This window comes from Halichoerus grypus, chromosome 4 (assembly GCF_964656455.1).
Source record: "Halichoerus grypus chromosome 4, mHalGry1.hap1.1, whole genome shotgun sequence".
In the NCBI taxonomy this organism is placed as follows: domain Eukaryota; kingdom Metazoa; phylum Chordata; class Mammalia; order Carnivora; family Phocidae; genus Halichoerus; species Halichoerus grypus.
The window spans coordinates 169,190,345-169,215,259 of record NC_135715.1 but is presented as its reverse complement, the minus strand read 5'-3'; the positions used below and the strand labels follow the sequence as shown (position 1 = coordinate 169,215,259).

The window sequence follows — 24,915 nt, the reverse complement described above, 5'->3', positions numbered from 1 at the left end:
AGTGCTTAAGTTGCTTATTCTTCCCCATGACAAGATAACAGATTTTCAGTTTAAATGAGTAACCTCTCCCTATGGACACTTTTAGCATGATTTATTTGGAAAATGTGTTTATCCTTAGCATGAGAACTCTTCTTTGTTCCAAGAGTTTACTAACTCTTTCAATTATATATTCATCCCATTTTTCTACCAGACATTTCTTTTCTGCAAACAGAATATATATGTGTATTCAAAAATAGATAACGTCATTAACATCTCAAAATCATAGCTCAATAACTAGGAATAGTATCTATTGACTTGATCAATAGTTTTCATAATGATAATTCAGAAGTGAATGCTAACCACCGTGGTCATAAATTGATCAGATGCTCTATTCTGATGTTTTAAGTCAGATGACTTTAATAGGGCTAAATTTTAAAAGGACATTTTGAACGTAACTCTCCAATAATCATTTGCTTTATGATAGGTATTTTCACCTAGTGATCAATTTGAAGTTTAGTTTGGACAATGGAGTTTTCAAATTTTTGGTTGACATAATTAGATATCTCCCTAGTCATTTTGATATACAGTCTCAGTTACAAACCATTGTGTATTATCAATACTTACTCAGATTGCTGCTCCTGAGGCCTAAAAGTCAGAACTGATGGAAAAGATTTTTATGTGGAAGTGCATGGTATGAAGAAGGAAGGCTATACTGATGGCTAAGTCATAAGAACTACTCAGAAAGACTATAGATTTGTTCTGAACTGGGTCTGGTTTGATTTACAAAAAAAATTATATGTGGGGATTCACTTCCAAGTCCTTGAAATGTTAGCTAGAGCTATGTTTCTAGGCTTATGGTCATTCTTACATTTTCCTTCACATTGACTCTGGAAAATTATCTTCAGGTCAACACATATTCTAGACTGGATATTGCATTTTAATTAAAAAGTAAACCTTAGGGGAAAAGTCAAGAAGAGATCATGAGTTACTTCAGGGCATGTATATTTATTCCCTTGGTTACATCTTAAAATCTGAAAATTCATAATTTGTAAATATTATTAGGCTAAGATTTGACAAACCAAAAACTCTTTCAGCTTGGCCCAAATTTTGTTGGCTTATGATCTTCACTAAAGCAATAATTGACTGTGATAACTTCAAAGCTGAGATTGCCTTTATAGATCTTTAGCTTTTGAATATTGTTTATTTTCTTCTTGTATTTGCCATATGCTCAGGACAGAAAATTATACACATATATTTTTCCATAAGGTCTATAATGAGGCTGTTATTATATAACAATTTGTCTTTATTGGTACAGGGTAGTTTCCAGACTTTTGCTATTATAATAAATGCTGCAATGAAGAACCAATGTTACTTCACATGTGAGAAGATATATCTATCTATCTGTAGGAGGAATTTCCAGGAGTAGAATTGACACATGAAAGAACAAGCGCATCTGTAATTTTCATAGGTAAAATCAAATCACCATCCATAGAGGGTATTAACTGGGCATTTCCACCAGCAATGTATACCAGCACTTGTTTCCCAAGGGCCTATGAAACAGAGAACAGGGCATTATCAAATCTCTGGATATTTTTCCAATTAAAAAAGTGACAAATGAAAAAAAAAGTGACAAATGACATTACAGTGTATTTCTGTTTGTATGGTTGTTTATTTTGCTTACAACAGCAAAAATTGTTCTCTTACAATTCTGGAAGTTTGAAGTCCAAAGTCAAGGTATTAGCAGGGTCATGCTCCCTTGGAAGTCTCTGAAGGAGGATCTTTCCTCTTTCAACTTCTGGTAGCCTAATGTAATCCTTGGCTTATAGGTGCATCATTCTAGTTTTTTGCCTTCACATGGCACTCTGCCTGTGTCTCTGTGTCTTTACATCATCATCTTCTTATAAAAACACCAGTCATATTGATTCGAAGCCCACCCTACTCCCATAAGACCTTATCTATTTAACTACTTATGTCTGAAACACCTATTTTTCAAATAAAGTCATACTCTGAGATACTGGTGATTAGGAGTTCAATATATCTTTTTCAACTCCTAACAACACCCAATAAATATTAGCTTAATGAATAAACAAGATGGATCTCAAACTGATCATTTTCATCAATGTAAGTGGGACTGACTATAGCGTATTCCACATGGTAGATGCACAGCTAAAGCCAAAGCCAAGAAAAAATATGTATCTATAGTTTTACTTTACTATGGTGTCAAATTAATAGATATTCTGTATTCAGCAACTAAAAAGAAACTAGAATATACTCTAGGAAACCCTACATTTCTAGTCATCATACATTGTTCGGGGAATGTGTTATAGGAGGAATGGAGTTCCTACTTATATTCTCTAGAATCCAATATGGGCAGAAACAAAAGGAAATATTCTGACAGGAAAAGTAAAAGGTCTCCCACTGCAAGAGGTGGTGGGAATCAAAAAAATTAGGGGATCCGATAAATATCTAACTTTTTAATATTTCTAGTGTATGTTTTTTAAAGATTTTATTTATTTGAGAGAGAGAGAGAGAGACAGCATGGGGGAGCATAAGCAGGGGGGAGGGGAAGAGGGAGAAGCAGGCTTCCTGCTAAGCAGGGAGCCCCACATGAGCTTTGATCCCAGGACCCTAGGATCATGACCTGAGCTGAAGGCAGATGGTTAGCAACTGAGCAAGCCAGGTGCCCCACTTCAGTGTACTTTTAACATGAATTTCTCTTATTGTGAATGATACTGTCCAACTCTGTATTTCTTTTTCTGAGTATTATCTTTTCATGATCTATGCTCTTTTCTTTTCAATTGGGTTGGTTGTCTTGCTTCTTAAGTTCTATAAGCTGATCATTATAATTTTTAGGGATATTTTATATTAATGTGGAATATAATGGTAAAAAGAGAAGTGCCACAAATAAATAAAATATGGCTAAAATATTTTAAAAGAAAATATAAATAGATCTATATATATTATATTAGGAAGAAGTTAAGTAGATTTAATGTTATATATCATACATACACATATATGCACTATATATGTATTTTTTAAAAGATTTTATTTATTTATTAGAGAGAGAGAGAGCACTGAGCTGGAAGGAAAGGGAGAAGCAGGTTCCCCATGAGCAAGGAGCCCGATGGAGGGCTCGATCCCAGGACCCTGGGATCATGACCTGCGCTGAAGGCGGACACTTAATCGACTGAGCCACCCAGGCACCCCTTACTATATATGTATTTTAAGTCAGGATAGATGTATCCATGTTTTTCTATATGAGTATTTAAACATGAAATTAGTTTTTGTGCTCCTTATTCACCTATGTAATTTTAATCTTTATATCCAGACTTCTGGACAAAAGTTTAAAATTCAGTAATACAGAAAACTAGTCTAGTGTTCAAAATATATTTTGTTCTATGTTCTTAATTAAAATATATCAGACTCTTGCCAGGGATTAAAAAAGAAATGTTAAGCTGCTCCAATATACTTTGCAAGTGCTAAATATATGAGTCCTAGCCCTTATTATATATGTTGTTCTATAAATATATTGGTATCCATTCTCATGTTCTTGAACATATTTATCTTCAAATGTACAAATGATTATTTACCCAATAAAATGCACCTCTATGATATCAGGTGTTCCATATGTGCACCTATGAATAACAAAAAACCCACTAAATTCCAAGAAATTACCCTAATGTATTGAAAAGAACCAGGTGAACTGAAACCTATTATGGATTTAAAACCAAAAAGATATTTCCTTTTGGAGTTACACCTGAATTAAATATGCAAGCAATGTGTGTTGAAAACATATCACTTTGTAATTGGATGTTCCTTGAGGCCATTTAGACATGCACGATAGACATGGCTTTTGCTCTCACAATTATTTTAAAATTAATGGGGAAGGAGACTATCTAGTGTACTATCTCTCTTTTCATAATACATTTTTTATTCTTCTCAAAGAAATGCATAGCCAAATGAAAAATAGACGTTCAAACTGCCTTTTAAATTGTTTGAATTCCACTATTAAAGGAAACCTAAGGGGCGAAGTCAAAAATTAATTTGTTTTTCTAGTGAACATTTTTAGAATCTGGAAAAAAGTAGAAGATATTGTTAATTAGTATAATTGAAAAAATAGCCTCTGTGACCCCTCTCTAATCTGTTTATCAATTACATTGTTTATATTAACATGTCATATCTACAAGAAACATTTTTCTAAATTTCATTTTTATTGCATTTTTTGATGATGCAGTTTTTATTTTTAGAATATGGCTGGATACTTCTTAAATGCTAAGTAAATCTCTGTTTTTTTGATCAAGTGAATTCCATTATTGGACGTTTTCTCCAAAAAGTACACTGTCCCGTGGAGCACCTGGGTGGCTCAGTCAGTTAAGCATATGCCTACAGTTTGGATCGTGATCCGGAGTCTGGGGATTGAGTCCTGAGTCTGCCTCTCCACTCAGTGGGGAATCTGCTTCTCTCTCTGCCCCTCCCCCTGCTCGTGCTCTCTCTCTCTCTCTCTCTCTCTCACTCTCTCTCTCAGATAAATAAATCAAACCTTTAAAAAAAATTTTTTTTAAAGTATACTGTCCCGTTAGAAATTCTTAGCTCATAAGTGGAATATCTGTAGGTATTTATTTTCAAAGCCATATAAAGGCATCCAATAACTACCAAATGAAGCATTTAAATATTTAAATTACATTTTCAAGGAAAATATGTTAGTTGTGCAAAAATGCCTTAATGTTAAAAAGCATCATAACTCTACTGATATTGCAGATATCCTCAAGTACGTCGCTTCTTTAATCACACTTAAAATTTAATTGCATAGTTTGCACTTAAAAATCACTGAAATTGGTTTAGAAGAATCTTCAAATACTTGCTTTCTCTATACTATGATTTTTAAAATTGAAATAAATTTCACCTTATGATGTTCCAGAACATGTTTTAACGTCTGTGAATTTTAATTGATATAACTTTCAATTAAAATACCTAAAAAGTGAAGAATTTATTTTTTACAAGTGGGTTTTGCATACCATTTGAAGATTTGATGAATAATTGTTCTGAATATATGAATTATTTTAATGTAAGTAACCTATCTAAGTGTTATCATAAATAATAATTTTCTGGTTCCTCTGATGAAACAGATGGAAGCAAATAATTCCTAAGAGTTGAAGTGCCACAGAAATATTTTCTAATAATCCAAAATTTTCATAATTATGACTACTGACTTTAAATTTTTAATCTTTAACTCTCAAAATGATCTTATATTTAGGTTTCTAGTACCAGTTCCATCTCAGTTCAGTCTGGTTCTTAGAATGAAGACTTAGGTCATGGTCATCAGATTCTTAAAATTAAATAATATTTACACAAGGACTTTAGAAATTCTGGAAGCTATAATATTCTAAAGGATAAACAGTAGAAAAGATTAGTAGAATAGCCCCAAAGTTTGTTATATACTCATATGTGGGTATAGAACAACGACATAGCAACAATTAATAGATACCACAGACAGAAGTCACAGCATACACCTTCAGAAAGCTGTCCCTGTGTCTACCTGTAAAGAACCGACATTATTAGACAGTACACTGACTATTGAATACCATGAATTCTTTTGCCCTTTTCAGAATTGTTTAGCAGAATGGTCAAAAAGTAATTGCTATGCTAGTATTAGGCAGAGGATATGTGTGAATGCGGCAATGAGCAGACTGACCAGCACTCACACGGAATTTGATGGAAAAGAAATTCATCCATATGGATTAAGTGGATTATGAAGAAAATACAAACGGGTGTGGGAATGATGAGAATAGAGATGTTGAGAAGCAAAATTCTACTCGTATTGGAGGCAAATCATTTCCCATGACAGGGAGGAGGATTAAAACAGAGTATGTGTGTCCAGAAAAAACAGGAAAATGTTTTTGTCTTGACTTGTAGACAAGGTCTTCACCATCCGCAAGACAAAGTCCTCAAGATTCTCTGTTATTTATGGAAGGGCTAAAAAAAAAAAAAGTTGAAGTGGGAAACCCCAGCTCAGATACTAGAGTACACAAGCTTAAGGTCCTTTAAAAATGTATCTGCCTTTGGCAAGTTAGGCATTCATTTCATATTTCTCAGGATTCACTGTCTGTGCTAGGATCCCATTTCCTCATTCACGGACAGCGGCTTTCCAATCTCTTATTTTTCAGACCCTTTGCCAATGATTTGTCCTGAGAACAGCGCTGCTAGATTCCATGTTTCTTGCGCAAGCATTTTGAGTTGATTCTCATTTTGATAGAATCAAATCCGAACGTCAGGCTATTATTTAAAATCCTCCAAGCCCTAGGACCAGCCTGCCTTTCCAGCTTTGCTCCTTAACTGTGTTCTGTCATGTACTGGATGACCCACAGAAGCTGATCTATTCCTATTCCCTTTGCATGCAGACTTACCCACTTTCCTAATTTTTGAAGTAAAGGAAGCTAATTATATTGTATAACTGTTATGAACCAGCCTCTGTGCTAGACTCTTTTGTACATATTATGTGAAATGGTTGTTATATGAGCTAGGTAGGCATTATTGATCTTTAGCTCTATATAGCTAAAGACCCTGAGGTTTTGACAGTGTGAATAACTTGCTTCTTATCACGTAACAAATAGAAGAGCAGATGCCGGAAAGAATTTGCAGGAATCAGTGTCCACACCTCTTTCTCCTCATCATACCACCTGACCCATGTTATTTATTCTTTTACAATGTGTTCTTTCCACACACTGATATCCACACTCCTATTTTTCTTCCTAACAAAGCTTTTGTTTCCCCACCTTCAGTTTCTTCTGTCTTCAGTGAATTATTATAAAAATCTTACATCATAAATATTTATCATAACTATTATTTATGTTCATAACTAATTTCACTCAATTTTAAAGACTTCTACTACAATATTAACTACTTGAAAGTAGAATATATGTCTTTTTAATTTTTGTACTCTCATGGAGGGTACAAAAATTGTAAAGGTTAACCCTTAGACAATAAAACAATATTGGAGATAAGTTAATGAATGAATGAAAGAATGGTTAGCTATTCCCTGTGAATACTCTTAAACACATACAGTTATTAATAAAGTAATATATAACAAAATAAGCATTCTAGTGCACTGCACCACTGTTTGAGTTTGCTGATGATGAATGTAATGACCATGAATTGACCTTTTCTAAAAGGGTAGCCATTATAGAAATCTAAGATACCATTCCATTTCTAAAATATTGGTTAATTTTCAGTGGCTGGTTTCAAATGCCAGATCAGGATTGGATGCCTTCTTGCAGAGGTTCTTTATGAGGTACTTCTTTTTCCACTGCTACTTTCTAACCCTTGCACAGTGTGTATCTAGCCTCAAAGCCACACATTCCTTTGACTCATAGCCTCCTGAAGCAAATACGTTAACAATAGGGGTCTTCTGTGATACCATATATTTTCTTTCAGGGTTCATTTTAACTCATTTTGCCTGAGTGGGTAGTAATATCATTTACTGCTACTATATTAAAAACATAAAAGCATAAATAACATTAATGCAGACTTTTTCTGGTTATTACCTCTAACTGAATGCCCTTGACATCAGGATCAGTGTAGAATACTAAAATAACATTGATATGAATATCTAATACAAGAACTTGCATATAAATCATGGTTTCAAATTCAATATATCTGATGGTAATAATTAAGTTCATTATAAAAAGTAGAGGAGATAAGAAAGAAATAAATGATAGGACAAATGATTTTTATATATGAATTATCCTATATGAGCATGGAACTAGTAAGTGAAAAATGGAAGACTTAATTAAAGTCACTACTGTATCTTGAGTAAATCATAAAGAACACAGTCCAGCCTGCTCCTTTATCAGAGGTATATTTGAGATTTTTATTAGGTATTAAAGGATGGTTTCCCTAATTTTATTTAGCTGTTTGTTGTTACATGCCTTTAATATAATCGTCGTTAATTAACAGATTATTCTTGCGAATTAGAAAGACAATAGATGTCTTCCTTTAAGGGAGGTACAGTATCTAGGAAAGTAGAATTGAGTATTAATTTCCCAAATTATACAAAATAGAAATTCATAAAATCGTGACTAAATAAGAGTTGTTACCAAAATTACTAGATTCTGATCTATTTTAAATCAAATTTAGTTTTTTAAATAATTGAACATTCCTAGAAACAAGTTATCCTATGCAGAAATGAGAATAAAGATATGAGTTAGTCTTAGTCCCCTCCTGCAAAGGCTATTTAGCATTTTATTATGGATGGATTAATTCCAAGTAGTTGAGGATAAGTTGTACTCACCTGATTTATGGGGGAAAAAAATGGTGAGTACCTATTAGAATGTCACTTCATAAAGATTCTGTTAACGGGTTAATCTTATCAGTGATAACTCCTATCAGGACACTAAAATAATGAGCACAAAATCTGCTGTGTCTACCTGGTCACCTAGACATTAATAGATCCTGAGGAGATAACATGATAGAAAGAGTCTTGGCTGTGAATATAATGAGAACCAGATTCAGATCCCAGCTTGGCTACTTACTAACTTTGGGATCTTGGCAAATTGCTTATCCTTCTCAAACTTGCCTCCTTATCACTTAGATATGATAATATGTGTTGGGCAAGATTGTCCTGAGGACCACATGAGTTCATATCTAACATCAACAGCATTATGCCAGGCACAATTTGACAAAAAGTAGCAGTTATTATTATGATCTGATGGAATTCTTTACCAGGTGACTTTACTTAATTTATCTTTTTAATAGGTGACTTTAGAGTTGTTTACTAACAACTGAAAAGTGATAGCTGAACTAAATACAGATCTTACAGATTAAATAAGTGTTACAGAAATTGAGTTTCATTTATAAAGAGAAAAAAGTGAAATCAATAAACATTATTTGGAAGTTGATAATTATTCTTTTCCCCCGGTGGTGGAATCCTTAGCCTTGGATGATTTATTCTAGTTCTAGTATGTTTGTGTTTTCATTCTCTATAGCATATTGCAGTGTCCTCTCCAGAAGATCCATGCTGGCCCTTGCTGAGCTTGTTCTTCCGTATCAGTCCTGAAATGTTAATTACAGACACCTCTGTGCTTCTTTTTCTGTAACTTTGCTAAGATTAGTCAGTAGGCTATAAAGTGTTTGTGCCCTAACTACAAGCATTCACCAGGACCTCTTGGTCTCTATTATCTACTTTAACCCCAATGGCTATTTACTGTTATTACTGCTATCATGGCTACTCTGTTACAGAACAAACTTATATAGTCCTTGAAGTTCTCTTGCAACTCAATAAGCTACTTTTGGCCATCTCCTAACTCTTCATGACTACTTTATGTTGAAGGTGGGAGGAGATGTTTCTAGCCCTCAGGCTTAAATAGAAAATGATAGCTTCTAAAGTGCTGACAGAAAAAAAAAAAATGTTTGGTTTTTTTGGTTGGTTTTCCTGCCTTCCTTTCCAAATTAACGCCCCCCACCCCATGACTCGAAAAGATTAAAGTGACCAGTTACCCTGCAGCTAAAGCTTTTTTCCCCAGACTGTTGGCTATGCTTTCCCTACTCAACAATCACATTCCCTATTGATATAATTGATTTAATACTAACGTAATACTAACCGAATTTTTTTAAGAGTCCACTAGGCATTGTGGTAAGTTCTTTGCCTATACCATATAATTTAACTATTATACATATATGTTAATTTCTAAATTAAAAGGATCTGCATCATTTAGGTCAGACCAATATAGGACATCCAAATTATATACGGTTTGGTAGCAGCATTAACTTTTAAAATATGTGTAAAGTCAAGGCAATGATATTTAATCTCACCTTTACCTCCCAGTAAAGTGGTTTCGGTTGCTTAAAGAATGGACTTGAGAAGGATCGGGAGTCTTTACTCAGTCCAGACAGGGAAGAATACAGTAATTGTGTCAGATAGTTTCCTGTGGCTGCTATAACCAGTTACCACACACTTGGTGACTGAAAACAACAGAAATATGTTATATTACATTTCTGGGGACCAGACTCCTGAAATCAAGGTGTTGGTAGGTCTGCATACCCTCCAGAAGTTCTAAGGAAAAACTTGTTCTTTGCCTTCTCTAGCTCTGGTGGCTGCAATTTCTCCTTGGCTTGTGGCCGCATCCCCGTCATCTCTGCCTTCTCCTTCCTGTTGCTTTCTTCTCTATCTCCATCTAATCTCCTTCTAGCCTCTCTCTTATAAGGGTACTTGTAATGGCACTAAGGCCCACCTGGATCATCTAGGATGATCTCCTCATGTCAAAACCCCTAACTTAACTGTATCTGTGCAGACCCTTTTTCCAAATAAGGTAATATTCACAGGTTCCTGGGATTCAAGTATGGACATATTTTAGGATTCATTATCAGCCTACTACAATGATTGTTTAGCCATATCTGCCATGGGCAAGGGGAGTGGGTATTGGACTAGGATGCATGCCATGTTTTGCCATCAGTGACCCAAACTGTCATTTTACAAATAAATGTTAAGTTATGTGACTTGTCCAAGATTACTGCATCAGAAGAATCCCAGCAGGAATCACATGGTATACAAAGTTGGAGTAACGATAGGGAGTTTAGCAAAGGGGTTTTAATAAAGGTATGGGCAGGGTTGAGGAACACCAACAAGGATTGTTAAAGCATCTCAAGACTAATAATGGAACTGCTAGGCCTGAAGGAACAAGGGGAAGGTTACCCTGAACTGACAGCAACTGTGGCCTTTGAGGGATGCAGGAAAGTGGAGGTTGAAGGATACTAAGCTCACTCTATTCTCCCCTCAATATTCTGCTCTTGCTTTTCATTGGCTGACCTCAAGTGAAAGCCTGTTGTCATCCATTTGGTTCAGTTTCACTAGGCACATGGAAAAGTGAAGAAGGATGGAGAATGGGTATGGAGGGGCAAAAAAAATAGCAGGCCAGTCCCACAAATCATTAGTGTCATAGCTGAGAGCAAAGTCTAAGCTTCTTTATTACAAAATTTATTATAATTTTCAACATGTCAAATTTAATTCAACAAATATTTATTGAGTACATGCAATGTTAAAGCTCTCCATGTGGCACCACAAAAATGCCTAGGATTTTTTGCAGGTTATAACAAAAATAGACTAGAGGTAATGAAAAAAAAAATCAGCATTCTTTTTACAGTAGTGATGAAAGTCTGAACTTAAGTAGGGGTCAGAATAAAAAGACATAGAACCATAGAGATTTGAACTCCATTGTAAAAAACAGTAAGACTTGGCAAAGTATTTGATATGTGTAGGATGTAAAACAATGGGGAAAAAATGCCAAATAGGAATCCAAGATTCGAAAACCAAATTAGAAACTGTTTCTGAAATTTACAAAATTAGCAGCAGACAAGCTCTTATGTAGAAATTTACTTTGTGCCTTAAATTTAAGGTCCAGTAGGATATCTATGTCAAGATGACTGGGAAGCATTTGAAATATGGGTTGATTCCTGGGATGAGGTAGGTTGGGAAGGGGGGAATATGATAAACATAATAAAAATTCTGCTCACTTATTAAGAAAATTATATCACTCCCTTACTATGAGTCATACACTCTATAAGAATTTGATAATAGACTAATGAATGTGGTAAGATAATATTACTACTTTAAGAGGCATGATCAATGATGGCAGACGTTTAACAAATAATTAATAAAAATGAAATAGGAGATACACATTTATAAGAGCTATTTGTTCCTGCTCAGAGATGACAGTTGAAATTACAGGTGTGGAAAAGAAAACTTAGAATATGCGTATAGCATAATTTTTATGTTTGGGATATTTTGGACAGATATTTTACACAGATATTTTGGATATGATTACAATGAATTTTATTATCTATCCTATAAATAACAATGTTACTTACAGAGCTTCAAACTAAATCAAATTATGAAAAACCACACAATTTTACAGGGAACTCCATATATTTTTGATAACCCTATCAACTCTCCTAAAGTCGTAAAATATATGGATGCGAGAGATTACAGATGAAAGCAAAGAATATTAGGGACAAAGCCATGGTAGCATTTCCACGTTGAGTGTATGGAAGGAAAAAGCAAAAAGCAGGTACCAATAATTGTAATGAGAGTACTCAGAGAGACCAAAGATTTAGGATAGAATAAAATATTAACATCAGCCACAGAGGGATTTTCAAAAAGTAGCATGGTCAGTGAGAGAAAACAGTGCAGAAACTCAGGAAAATGTAAAAATGAGAGAATAAGCCTGTTGACTGGTAAAAAGGAGATTAGTGGTGCTTTTTTTCAAGAGTGATTTGAATAGTAAGAATGCAGTAAGTTGCAGAAAAACTAGAGCCCTAGGGAGTGAAGGACTATAAAATGAAGAAATAGCCAAAGTGAAAATAGCAAATATTACCAAAATGAAGAAATGGCACAATTTAGGGAACTTTCACTTTTAAAATACAGAATTCTAAATATACTTGTAGGTACAGTGAAAGTGCCAATATGGAGTGAAGATGAAGTTGTACTAGAGATAAACAATGGCAAAACCATTCACGGGAACAAAATGGGATGATGTCAGGAGTACATTAAACAGAATAAATATTGTGAAAGGTAGAAAGTTGTTTTTGTTATTTGTGTTTTTTTTTTCTACTCAGAGATACACATCATAATAAATGTAATAGAGAAAGAAATTTAAAAAGATAACAAAAGGCTATTTTGGGAGAATCAAATCAGGAGATTTAGGACAAATCTCCATGAATTGATTCCTTTCCCAAGCAATATTTGAAAGTTTGAGGAGAATTAAGATGGTGGGAGTTGCCTCTGGCCAAGGAGTGGCACAATGGGAATATCAAGGGGAAAAAATTATATGATGACGGTAAATGCTTTATTGTAATAGTCAACACTGGAGTTCAGACTGAGAGAGGAGTAAATGAAGCATAATAGAAAGCAGGCATTTAAAAAAATTATGAATGAATCCAGTCTTCTTCCCACTACTGCAAAACCTTTCATGATCTGGCCTCTACTTGCATTTCCAATCTCATCTCATTGCCATCACAGCTTTTGCTAAATTCCAGACACTTGAGTCTCCGCAGAGCTTCCCAAATTCACCCAGCTCTTACGCTCTTTCCTTGTATTTGTCTATCTGGCTTCTTCTCAGGTCTCAGGACACATTTCCTGACTACCTTTATTTAAAGTATCTCTGTAGCCACCATTTTATTATCTATTACAATATTCTATTTATTTTGTCCATAACCTTTAATATGACTTATGATTACTTATATGTCTGTTTTATATTTGTTCTTCCTGTATATTGGTTGCCTCTCCCAGTAGAGTGAAAGCTTCATGATGATAGAGATGCTATGGTAGACCCAACTTCAGTAACAGTGGCAAGCACAAAGCAGGTCCTCAATAAATATTTTTAAGTGAGAAAATGTATAACAAAGTGGTAGGAAAATATAAGGATGAAGGGAAATTCAGTATACCTAGGGGGTGGGGGGAGGTAGGAAACAGCCAGAAAGTAGAAATCTACCCAGTGTAGAATTACTCATGAAGTTCTTCATTGTGTAGCACTGTTAGTAGTATCGAAGTCTGAGATCCAGCTACTCAATGGGTGAATCATGGAGATTGGGGATGGAAAACTTTTGACACCAAAAGTTAGAAGGATCCTAATCTTGAATGTTCATGTCCGCCCAAAGGATGGCAGAGATTAGAAAAGAGTGCTGAGCCCAGCCAGCAATGTGGACAGACTTAAACTTAATGGCATATCAATTCAGTTTATCTAATTACTGTTCACCTACTCACACAAGTAAATTATTATTTATTCTAGATGTGAGGAAACAGATGCAGATTTCATTTATTTTATTATCTAGATACCATCTGCAGCAAAACATGTTTGTAAAACATTATTATGGACCAATAATTTTATTTCATCTTTCATCACTGCTGTCAGCATTATCTCCTTTGTTTTCTTCATCCCCATCACCCTCACTGTCTTTAGGAGAGGCGTTTGTGCCAAGCATTCACAAATCTGCTGACTGTTGCATTAAACACAGTTTTATGTCTACATTAATTGTCTATCTTTTCTTTTCCTCTATCCCCCCTTTTATCTTCCTTATCCCTGATGGAATGAGATTTTACCCATTTTTAGCTGGAGGGCATTGAAGTAATGGTCCATAGACATAATGAAACAGTGAAAGTTTGGCTGAAGTTAACATTTTTAAGAAACGGAAGAGCCCATAAGTTTTCACTGGCCATATGTTTTTCTTTTATTTTTTCTTTTCGTGAAACCACTAACCAACACAAGTGAGAAAACAAGTTTAAGTGGCAAGGTATAAACATCTGAAGGCTGGGCAAAATGATACCTTAATGTGACAAATGGTATTGCTTACTTTTATTATTGTACAGAAATATCTTCCTTTCAGACACAAATAGAGATACAAACAGCATAGGCAAGAGAATAATGGTACACATGCTTCAGAGCTTTTTGTCTCTGCCCTGGATGTCCCTTGATATTTTAAAAAAATGTCCTTATTCAAACCAGACTTCATTGTAAAGAAAAATGTTCTTGCTTTAGAGTTTTCAGCGTAGCACCTGTTACATCCTTCCCCTCTGTCCAACGAGAAAACTCTTTAATTCACCTATAAGAAAAAATCTTATAAAGCAGAAGGGAAAACAAAGACAGAAACTAATTTTATTTCTGAAAAAATAGATAATGCACCTGTCAACTTGTATTTATTCCAGTGGCCTTCGGTGACATTTTCTAGTACAGCAACAAAGATTCCAAAATTGCTTCCACAGGCCCCACACGGAGATAGGTAACAAGGGACGTTATTAACTTCAACACAGAGCAATTTATTGAAATCCAACACTCCATTATTAAAATATTGGAATTTTTTTCCCTTTCCATCCCACTCATCACTCTAAATGAATCCACGTTCTCTTTTCTTTATCTCTTTCCCTATCCCCCAAAAAAGCCATCTGCTATTTCCTTTATGAAAAAAAATAAAACCTACAATTAGTGTCTTGTTCATCTTTTCTTTCTCAAAAAAAGAGAACTATTATGCAAATACTCTGCAATTTGGTTTCAAATACTCTTTGTAGTGTGATGAGCAATTTTCCTTAATACAACCCCAGCTTTTTTGCCAGGACTTACTAATAGATTTTTTTAAAGAGAACTTTCATGTGACTTTTTTACGCTCTTCTGATGTAAACTTTTCACATGCATATTTAGAATGGAATTATCATCACTCCTTGAGTTGTAAAGGAAAAAAAAATTGTTTATATATTTCATACTGAAAAAGAAGCCTGAAATAACCTCCAAATCTTTCTTTTACTTTAAATTTCATCATTTTCTTTCTCAAGAAATGGTCTGTACCAAATAATACTCTCAGGAAATCAGAGAAATATGTTTCCTTTGGCTTTTTCTGAAAGCATATTGTAAGTGATGGCTGTTTACCTGTTAGTGCAAATTTGTTGTTTGATTTTAGTTGCTCCTCAGGAAATAAAGTATAATTTGACCCAATTCTTCAGATACAACTAATATCAGGTGTTTGGAGCTGTCTTCTTGTTAACAAGATAAGTTAACAGTGCTACAGTGCCAAGTGCTGATGGAACTGAAACTTATGAAGTTCAGTATCATAGGAAGTAGCAACTGCACTAAGAATCAGAAATCCTGAATCTTAAACCTGATCCTAGTACTTATCAAATATAACCTGGGCAGTAAGCCCACCCAGCTTTTGGTTTTCTCCTTTTACACCTGAGAATTACTACATCCTTTGACTGCTTCTAGTGTTATAATGGGGATCAAACCACAACTGCAAATTACGATTTTTGCAACGAGATTATAGATACATTTTATGGCAATATTCCAGAGGTCCTTAATTTTCATATTTCCTACAGTAGCTTCATCTGGAGAGCTTGCTACAAATGCAGATTCCTGATCTACTTCTAGCCCTGATTATCACGGAGTGGGGCCAGGATAGCTACTTATAATGACAAACCTAGGTGACTCTTATGCTCATAAGAGACTGAGAGCCACCAGAAGAGAAATAGAGAAAATGCAATCAGTATAAATTTAACTTAATTAGATAATATCTAATGTGGTACTTTATTAAATTAGATATTTAGTTTGATTACATGTTTTGCTTATTTGTTGGTGTATATATGTATATATGTGTGCATATCATAATTCAGTGAAGGAGCCCTCTGGTTTATACTTTCAATATTAATGTTAATAATTAATTAATTAATAACAATACAATATTACTTGGCTCACATTCTTATCTGTACTACATTGATTTGCTTTATTTCAAATGTTTGCTAAAATATACAGCAAGTAAAACCAAAATATTTCTACCCTTTGGATCCAAATGGGGCCATATTCATAGTAATAACTCAAATTTCTGGCTTTGCTGATTATGCAGAAACTCAAACCCCTAAAGAAGTCTCCCCATATAGTTTGGGCACTTACTGAGTGCCTCATATGTACCTATAAACCAATGTCCCAGTCCCAGTCCTCCTGTGATATTTGCAGTGTTCTTCCTTACCAGCCTGGCCCCCATATGGAGCGTCTCTTCTCCCCCCGGCACCATCGGCTGGTACCACTGTTGACTGGTACTACCTAAGGATGCCAGTATCCTTGCCAGAGGTGATGCCCCTCAGTGCTCCCTGGGCTGCTAGTCCTCAGGTGTTGCTGTGGTTGGCTCAGCAAGGAAGCATAGAAATTGGTGTTCTCCCCTGTTCTCTGACTCTGGCTCCCTGGGGCCACTGAGGAGGGGGGAATTGCAGCATCTACTTGAGAGCCATCTGGAAAACAACAATTTCAGCTTCTGCCCACAAAGGCTCAAAGACAGTCTTTTGAATTGGGCCGACGCCATTTTACCAGCTTATTGCTTCTGTTTGGCCTTATATCTCTTCTTTCTCAAAGACACTTGCCCATTCTGCTCCACTCTTCCTTACTGACAAAAGTAAAAGTTTATACCGCACCTAAGACCTGACTGGATCCAGTAACTCCATATACTCCATCAGACATATACCATAATTGTCAATAATCTTTAGACTCAGCTGAAATCAACACCACTAAAATAGTAGTGGAGATTAAAAATTAATAATGTCCTCTCAAATAGCTCTAAGGTAATAATAAAAGTCAAATACGTCTGCAAGGCAAATAGTAAAAGAGAGAAGTCTAGAGTGACTCTCCATTCCATTTCCTGCCTGTTTTCCACTGCCCAAAGTAATCACTTTCAATTTCTCAGCAATTTATTTTTTTCACTTAACCCTGTATCTAAATATTATGCTTACACTGTCAACTCTTGATTTTTCCATTTTATGCATCATACACTAACTTGTCACTATGAACAACAGGAATGTACCTTTCACTTTCTTCCCATTATCCCCTTACAGAAGTATACTCTATTTCCCTTCCCTTCATTTTCCAGGATAGTCATATGGTGTTTGCTTATATCAACATTTTGCATTTATGTCCTTATGCTTATGTAACTATTCCCAGCCATGCTCTATAGTAAATACATGATTTTCTTTACTTGTGTATGTCTTGTACTTTACATCAAATCAATTTCTTCATTTTACCTTTGCTTAGGTTTCTGTGCATCAATCCTAATTTGACCTTCAGCTTCTGCTAAATATACATACCCTTAATGTATTTTAAGCTCATTAAGTATTCTATCATCTCCATCTTCTTGGATTACCTTTTCCAGATCAATATGTCCCACTCCATTCTGGACTGACTGCTATCTTGGTCTCTTGTACTGCTTTTATTCTGGAATATCCCTTCACTGTCATTTTTTGTTTCCTTAATTAAATGTACTCTTTTAACGCCCCCTCTTACTTAATGAACACATCTAACAGAGAAAGGAAATATGTGACATGAGTTTGTGGTTTTTTTTAAGATTTATTTATTTGAGAGAGAGAGAGAGAGAGCGTGCGCGCATGAATGGGGGAGGGGCAGAGGGAGAGAATCTCAAGCGGACTCCCTGCTGAGCACAGAGCCCAATGCCAGGCTTGATCTTATGACCCTGTGATCATGAGCTGAGCCGAGACTAGTAGTCCAACACTCAACTGAATGAGCCACCCAGGCACCCCCTGAGATAAGTTGTTTAAGAACAGACATGCCTGAACATGTCTGTATATCCACTCACTTAACTGAAATTTTGCTGGATTTGGAATTTGAGGTTTAAACAATTTACACTTCAGAATTTTAAAGTCATAGCTCCATTTGGGAGAAGGAACTGGAAGGTGGCCCCAATTTTCTCCATATATAAATTTACATAACCCTACTGTTTTCACTAGAGTACTTCTCTTTCCATTTTGCCTAATATCCATAGTCCACAATCCTTTTGATGGAGGGGAGGAGATCTGTAGTCTTAGGTGCCTCCTAAATACACTTGGAAACAATCCTACTGACGGAAGTTTCTCCCTCCTGCTCCATTTGCAGAAATTTGTGGTGCTAACACTACTTGAGCCTTTGGTGGTATACACATGTGGCGTAAATTGGATTTCTTCTCTGTTTCCCTACCTGCTACATTAGGCTTCAGATGTCATACATATGCAAAATTAGTTACAACTAGTAAGCCAATTCCTACTCTTATTACTCTATCTTTATTGCCTCCTCTCTATGACTGTTGGTGTCTGCCTCTTGATTAATTCCTTTATTGCTAGTATAGTGGAATTGAGAGGAAATGGAAGTAAATTTGTGTATTCAATCTGCCATGCCATCTTAAACAAAAGGTCAATATAGCTTTCTGTGCATAACGTTTTTGTTTTGAAAAATTGCAAAGTTACAGAAAATATTCAAGAATGCTACAATGAACATTCTCATGGCTTCAGTGTAAACCGACTGATAATAAATTGCCATATATGTGCCAGCCCTGTGTGTGCGTGTATGGTCCTATCTGTTTCAAATTGCAATAAAGATACTTAAAATAACTTTTAATTGGAGGCTAACTTTAAGATGTACTAAATAACTATCATATGTCCAATTTTATCTTCATTAAACCAAAGTGACATAATTATGATAAAGAAATTAGAGCTGTTTTCTCATTTTATGAAATGATAAAGTTGGAGTAGACAATTTTTTATAGTCTCAATTAGCTTTCAAATTTTATAATTCTATGAATAATACCTCACTTACAATTTTGGAAATGAAATAAATTTGAGTAAAGACAAAGTTATGGAGCAAAATGTCTTATTAAAAGGTTTATTTTTCTACATAAATCCACAATGGCATATTGCTTATAATTGTTTAAATTTTGATATTTATAATTTATAAATTACACCTGTGTATGCTCTCTAAATCCACACTAATAATGGATGACTTAACTTTGGGTCACCTTATACTACGTGAAAATAACTGCTTTTGTATAGATTATTGTATTCTAGAACTAAAGATCAAAAGTTAAAAATCCACAGTATAAGCTAGGATTCAATATCAACTAACTTAGCAGGAAATAAAATCAAATATTGTCCATATTACAAAAGAGAAAACACTAATATTAATTTTATATGCATTTAATTCTATAACATTTTCCATTTTAACAAAAGTATAGTCTTTTTCACTTAATTTTACTTGAGCTAAATCACTTTAAGAATATAATAGCTGCATTAATGTCTTTTCATTTTTAATTGATTCCGTTGAATGAGAGTACATTTTCAAAATTATGATCAGCACCATTAATATCGTGCTATAAAGAAATTTGAGTTGAAATGATGGTGTTATTTATTAATTTTTTATAGGAAGCTTTGATCATGGCAAGTATGGACCATCCACACTTAGTCCGGTTATTGGGTGTGTGTCTGAGCCCAACCATTCAGCTCGTTACACAGCTTATGCCCCATGGCTGCCTGTTGGATTATGTCCATGAACACAAGGATAACATTGGATCCCAGCTTCTGCTTAACTGGTGTGTCCAGATAGCTAAGGTAAGTGCCCATCACTTCCCATGGAAATAACTCCCCTGGCTTTCTTTCTCCCATTCTAGAACAGTATGGATATTGAAAACATGTCTAGTCTTTTAATATACTTAAATAAAATAAATTACTTTTGCTATATTGGAAGGTATATGGAAGTTTTTGCATTAAAAGCACAGATTAAACACATGTTAAACATCTTTGGATTATTTTACTGCTAATTGTGTTATATGGACCAGATGCCAAAACAAATAGCTTACTGGTCAGGAGAAAAAAAAAAATGTTATACCAAATTTGATTGGCTTTTTAATTTTTTTTATATAATTTAAATAACAAACAAAATCCAAGAAAGCCAAGATTGAATTCTGAATTGTTCCATTTTTAGAGGATTTTATTAAGACGGTATGTACATTCAGTTCTCAGTATTACAGATCATCAAGTTCTAAATATTTTCCTAGACATTTTGATAATTCTCAATTAGTCTTTAATGGTTGGGGTGTTTTGGTACAAGGCATGGCATGTGACATACATAAGGGAAGTGGCATGGATCTCAGCACCTGGGGTGATGGGGACGTGGCTGTATAGTGGGCTAGAGGACACCTACTGCCCTCTATAGGACTGTGGTTTTTTCCCACCAGAGTTATGTGCTCTTCCAGTTTTTCAGAGGGGCCAAAATTCTGGATTTTTTTTTTTTTTATGTGACTTCTCCAAATTTAAATCTTGGCTCAAACTTTTCAATTGTTCTGGAAGCCAAACAAAGCGTTTATGTCCCACTATCCACCAGTGTGAAACTTCTGGTGTACATTTTTTATATTCAAAGAACCCATTTATGATTATCTATACCAAGAATATTTCTTGAAAATTTTCTCCTAGGTAAATAGATCTGAGACAAGTTTTAATTCTCTATTTCAACTTTTATTTACATCAAAATTTGACCTAATGTTTGGTTAATTCTACAGATGTGTTCATCTTTGCATTTGTATAATATAAATGCCAAAATGTTAATTTAGTAATTCTAGGCTATTTCTTTTTACAGTCTAAGAATGAATGAAAACTCATTTCCCAAAGTAGAAATGTTAACCCCAAAAAATTATCTGAGGGAAAAGCCCAGTTTAGTTTTATATACCATAAATCTCGTTATAGTTTCCTTATGGACCATTTTTATAATTTTTTGACAATTATATAACAAACTCACAACTTAGAGGATTTTTTTATGGTAATGAAGTTTGAAATACAACTCTTCAAAAACTGATTTACATATCTAAACTTCTATGAATTATAAGGTGAGCTAAACAGGCAATAGAAATTTTCAAATCATCCTAGCACTATAGATGAAAACAAAACTAAGTTTCAAATTCCTTTGCTGTTCTCTATGTTTCCTGCAGGTTTCTTCATAATTTAGGTTTTGTCCTTAGGGATTCATGACATTAATATATCATTTATGCAAGGCTGTACACCCTAATAATAGAAACTACTTTGAGTTCCCAGAATAATCACACTGTTTTAAACCATTTTGCCTTTGTGAATGCCAGCCTTTCTACTAGAAATCTTTCCTCATAGCTTCTTGATCACATAACATGATCTTTTCCATCCATCAACACTGATTGGGCTTCCTCCCCTTACAGCACCTTCCCTACTCAACGTTTTTCTCCAAACAGAAGCAACTTCTTCTGCTTCTGTGCTGGTTTTGGTCATTGGTATCTTGAACACATTTTTATTATGTAAATGTTATACTATGTGTTTATATAACTATCTGACTATATGGCAAGTTTATTTAGTCATTAACCTTTTAATAAATACCTGTAGACACCTTCCATGTGTCAGGTATTATGCTGCCTAAAGCGTTTAGGGGCAAATATCATGGACGTGGGCCTGGTTGTCTTTAATGGCGTAACAGTCAACAGATAAAACAATTAAGTATAGGATTATACTTAATTCTTTGGTTCAGATTTTGAAGAAAAATAATTACAGGAGAGACTTAAGGCAGACCCTATTGAGTCCTAGGAGAGAAGAGTTTGCTTATGGGAGGAAAATTTAGGCAGATGAAAAATTCCACAGGAACCGTGTAATTTATCATCCAACTGGGACAATTTTAGGAGTGAAAGAAGGCTCTATCACTAGTTCCACCAAGACAGCAGGCACACCAATGTCCTAAACAGAACCAGATGTGTGGTAACCCTGTGTGGCGTGAAAAGTTTGGATTTTTTTATAAATACACTGTAGGTATTGAAGTATTTTATGTTCTAATGAGATCATGCCGGTTTATGTATAGAGGTGAGATCAAGGCAATCCGAGAATGGAAATGAAGCTACCAGTCAGAAGTCTGGGGGTAATGAAAATAAGGAGAAGTAAATAGGATTAGGACATATTTTTAAGATAAATATAGGCATCTGAATACTGATCAGTTGTGGGGGAGTATGGTGCTGCTGTTTCCTGAGCTGGTGAGGACTGAGGGATTGAACATAGTTGTAGAAAAAAATTCAAGAGTTCAGTTCCAGACATGGCAAATTGCAAAGGTTTATCGAACATGGCAGTGAAACTTTCAGTTAGGTAGTTGAATTTGGTTGGGACTCTCAAGATAGACTGAAGAGTTATAGGTATTTAAATATATAGGAAAATTTGTGATTACCTAGCTACTAACTCAGTCTGATTCATATTTCTTCCTAGCACCGAAAATTGGTATAGTAGCCATTCAATAAACATTTAGTAAATATTTTAACTCAAAAAGAAAATGAAAAAATCTACACATCTTTGTCTTTTTTAAGTCCCATCCCCAGCATCTGTGAATAAGTTACTATACATGTTAAAAGGGAATGTGTGAATGTTACTAAATTAAGGATCTTGAGATGTGATTATCCCGGATCATCCGGATGGGCCCAATGTAATCTAAGAATCCTTATAAGTGGGAGTAAGTAAGATAAAAAGATGGGAGCAGATCTGGAGTGATGTGCTTTGAAGATGGAGAAAGGAGCCACAAGCCAGAAAATAGAGTCTACCTCTAGAAATGAAATAGATTCTCTCTACAAGGTCCAGGCCTGCTATACCTTGATTTTATTCCAGTTTATAAACCAATTCAGGACTTCTGACATCCACAGCTGTAAGAAAATAAATTTGTATTGTTTTAAGCCATTAAATTTGTGGTAATTAGATACAGCAATAAAAAACTGATATACTTCCTCACAGTGGTTTGCAAAGATTAAATAAAACAGCCCAATGTAAGTTCTCTGGCTCAGCTCCTAGAACATGGAGTGTTTAAAAACAATCTCCTTTATTAGCTATAGGTTGAAAGCCTCAAAACAGAGAATTATTTTTTAAATGTCTGCAAAATATGAGTAAGATGGTCTTAGTAAACACAAGTACTTTACAAATCACTATTCCAGTCAAGAAGGCTCATGAAAGTAAGCATCATAATTGCTCCAAGACCCACTTTGCTTTTGGCTGCATCCTTTCTTTCACTGATAAAGCTGGAAGGATAGGGGATAATACTGTAAAATGACAGATTTTTCTTTGTGTTATAACATTCTATGGAAAATACAACAGTAGGTAGGAAAATAATAATTATAGCTAACATCAATCAGCTCTTTCTCATAGCCCTGAGATCATGACCTGAGCCAAAATCAAGAGTTGGACACTTAACCACCTGAGCCACCCAGGAGCCCTTAGACACTTGAGATTTAAATCACAAAGGAGAATATCTGTGGTTTTTAGGAAAGATTAATGTATTTATTCATCTAAAAAAAATCAAGTTATAATGTAGCAGGTACTATCCCAAGATCTAGGATTTCAAGAAAGAGTAAGTCTCTCTATCATAGTTTTTGTATTCTACTGGGGGAGATAGATAAAAAAACCAAGTAAACAAAAAATATTGCCTCAAATGGTGACAGATGAGAGACGGTGCCATCCATTAGTATTTTAGGGCAGAATTTAAAAGGAAGTAGTACTCTGTTCCTCTTTTAGTTCTACCATTTATCATCTGTATGACTTTGGCAAATTCCTTAATATCTCTAAATCTGTTTCCTCATCTATAAAATGAGCAACAGCCTCCATTCGTCCAGCTGTTGTGATGGTTAAATGAGATCATACCTTAGCTTTGAACATTTGTTACCAAAGCTTTAGTACTTAATATGTCATTATAATATTAAGTAAAATTATAATACATTATTTAATATTTATTATCATCAAAACAATGTAGACATGACTTCTACAGAAAGGCAGTGTATGTAACAGAAAGAATATCAAGCATAGAGAAATACAATCTGGGTATTAATTCTAATTCATAGTTGTGAGAACTTTGAGACCCATTTTTCCGTTTTGCTAAATGAGAATACTTGTGCTTATATAAAATGAAACAAAGCTATGTTTATCAAATTTGAATTAATAAATAAATAGGAGCAACTGATATTAATCTGAAAACTTAGAAGGTTCTACAGAACAGGAATATATATATATATATTTCTTTATTCATTTTTACTCATTTATTATATTCCTTTATTCATTTGTACTCATTTATTATTTTACGCATGAATATAGCAAATTTCCTTTGAGACCCTACTATGATTATAATGGTGAAGGAAAACAGATTTTGGAATTAGAAATATCTAGCTTTGAATCCCAACTATCAATCATTAGCTGTAAAATTTTTGGCAAGTTTTTTAAACTCTCTCAACTTCCTTATCTAAACATCAGGATAACAATATTTAGTTCACAGAGTTATTATAACAATTAAATAAAATAATAAAATATGTCATTATATTAATATATTGCCTAACACATAGTATTGCTCAATAAATATTGGCATTGCGGGGGTTTTTTTTGTTTTTTGTTTTTGGTTTGTTTGTTTGGTTTGTTTTTTTTTAATCACACAGAGCAGTGTTTGGGCCAGCCATTTCAGAAGAAGATTGCTATACCTTTGTACAATTAAAGGGTTCACTTGAAATTTTTTTCCAGGACAAAATACAAATCTGCCCTGGAGAAGTTTTTCCATCATTAACCCCATGTTAAATGAAAGTGAATTTGATCTGAGATAACAAATTAGGGGAACATTACATTAATTTTTTTTC

At 34.5% G+C, this 24,915-nt stretch overlaps 1 protein-coding gene across 4 annotated transcripts in view; it reads left to right on the top strand.

The window, feature by feature from the left end:
• The window catches only part of ERBB4 (erb-b2 receptor tyrosine kinase 4), a 1,094,545-nt gene that overhangs the window by 917,956 nt on the left and 151,674 nt on the right, over window positions 1–24,915 (top strand). For all 4 annotated transcript variants that reach the window (XM_078071282.1, XM_078071280.1, XM_078071283.1 and 1 more), the window contains exon 20: window positions 19,682–19,867. In XM_078071282.1, the coding sequence (XP_077927408.1) occupies window positions 19,682–19,867 (186 nt within the window). The remainder of the gene's footprint in view (window positions 1–19,681; window positions 19,868–24,915) is intronic.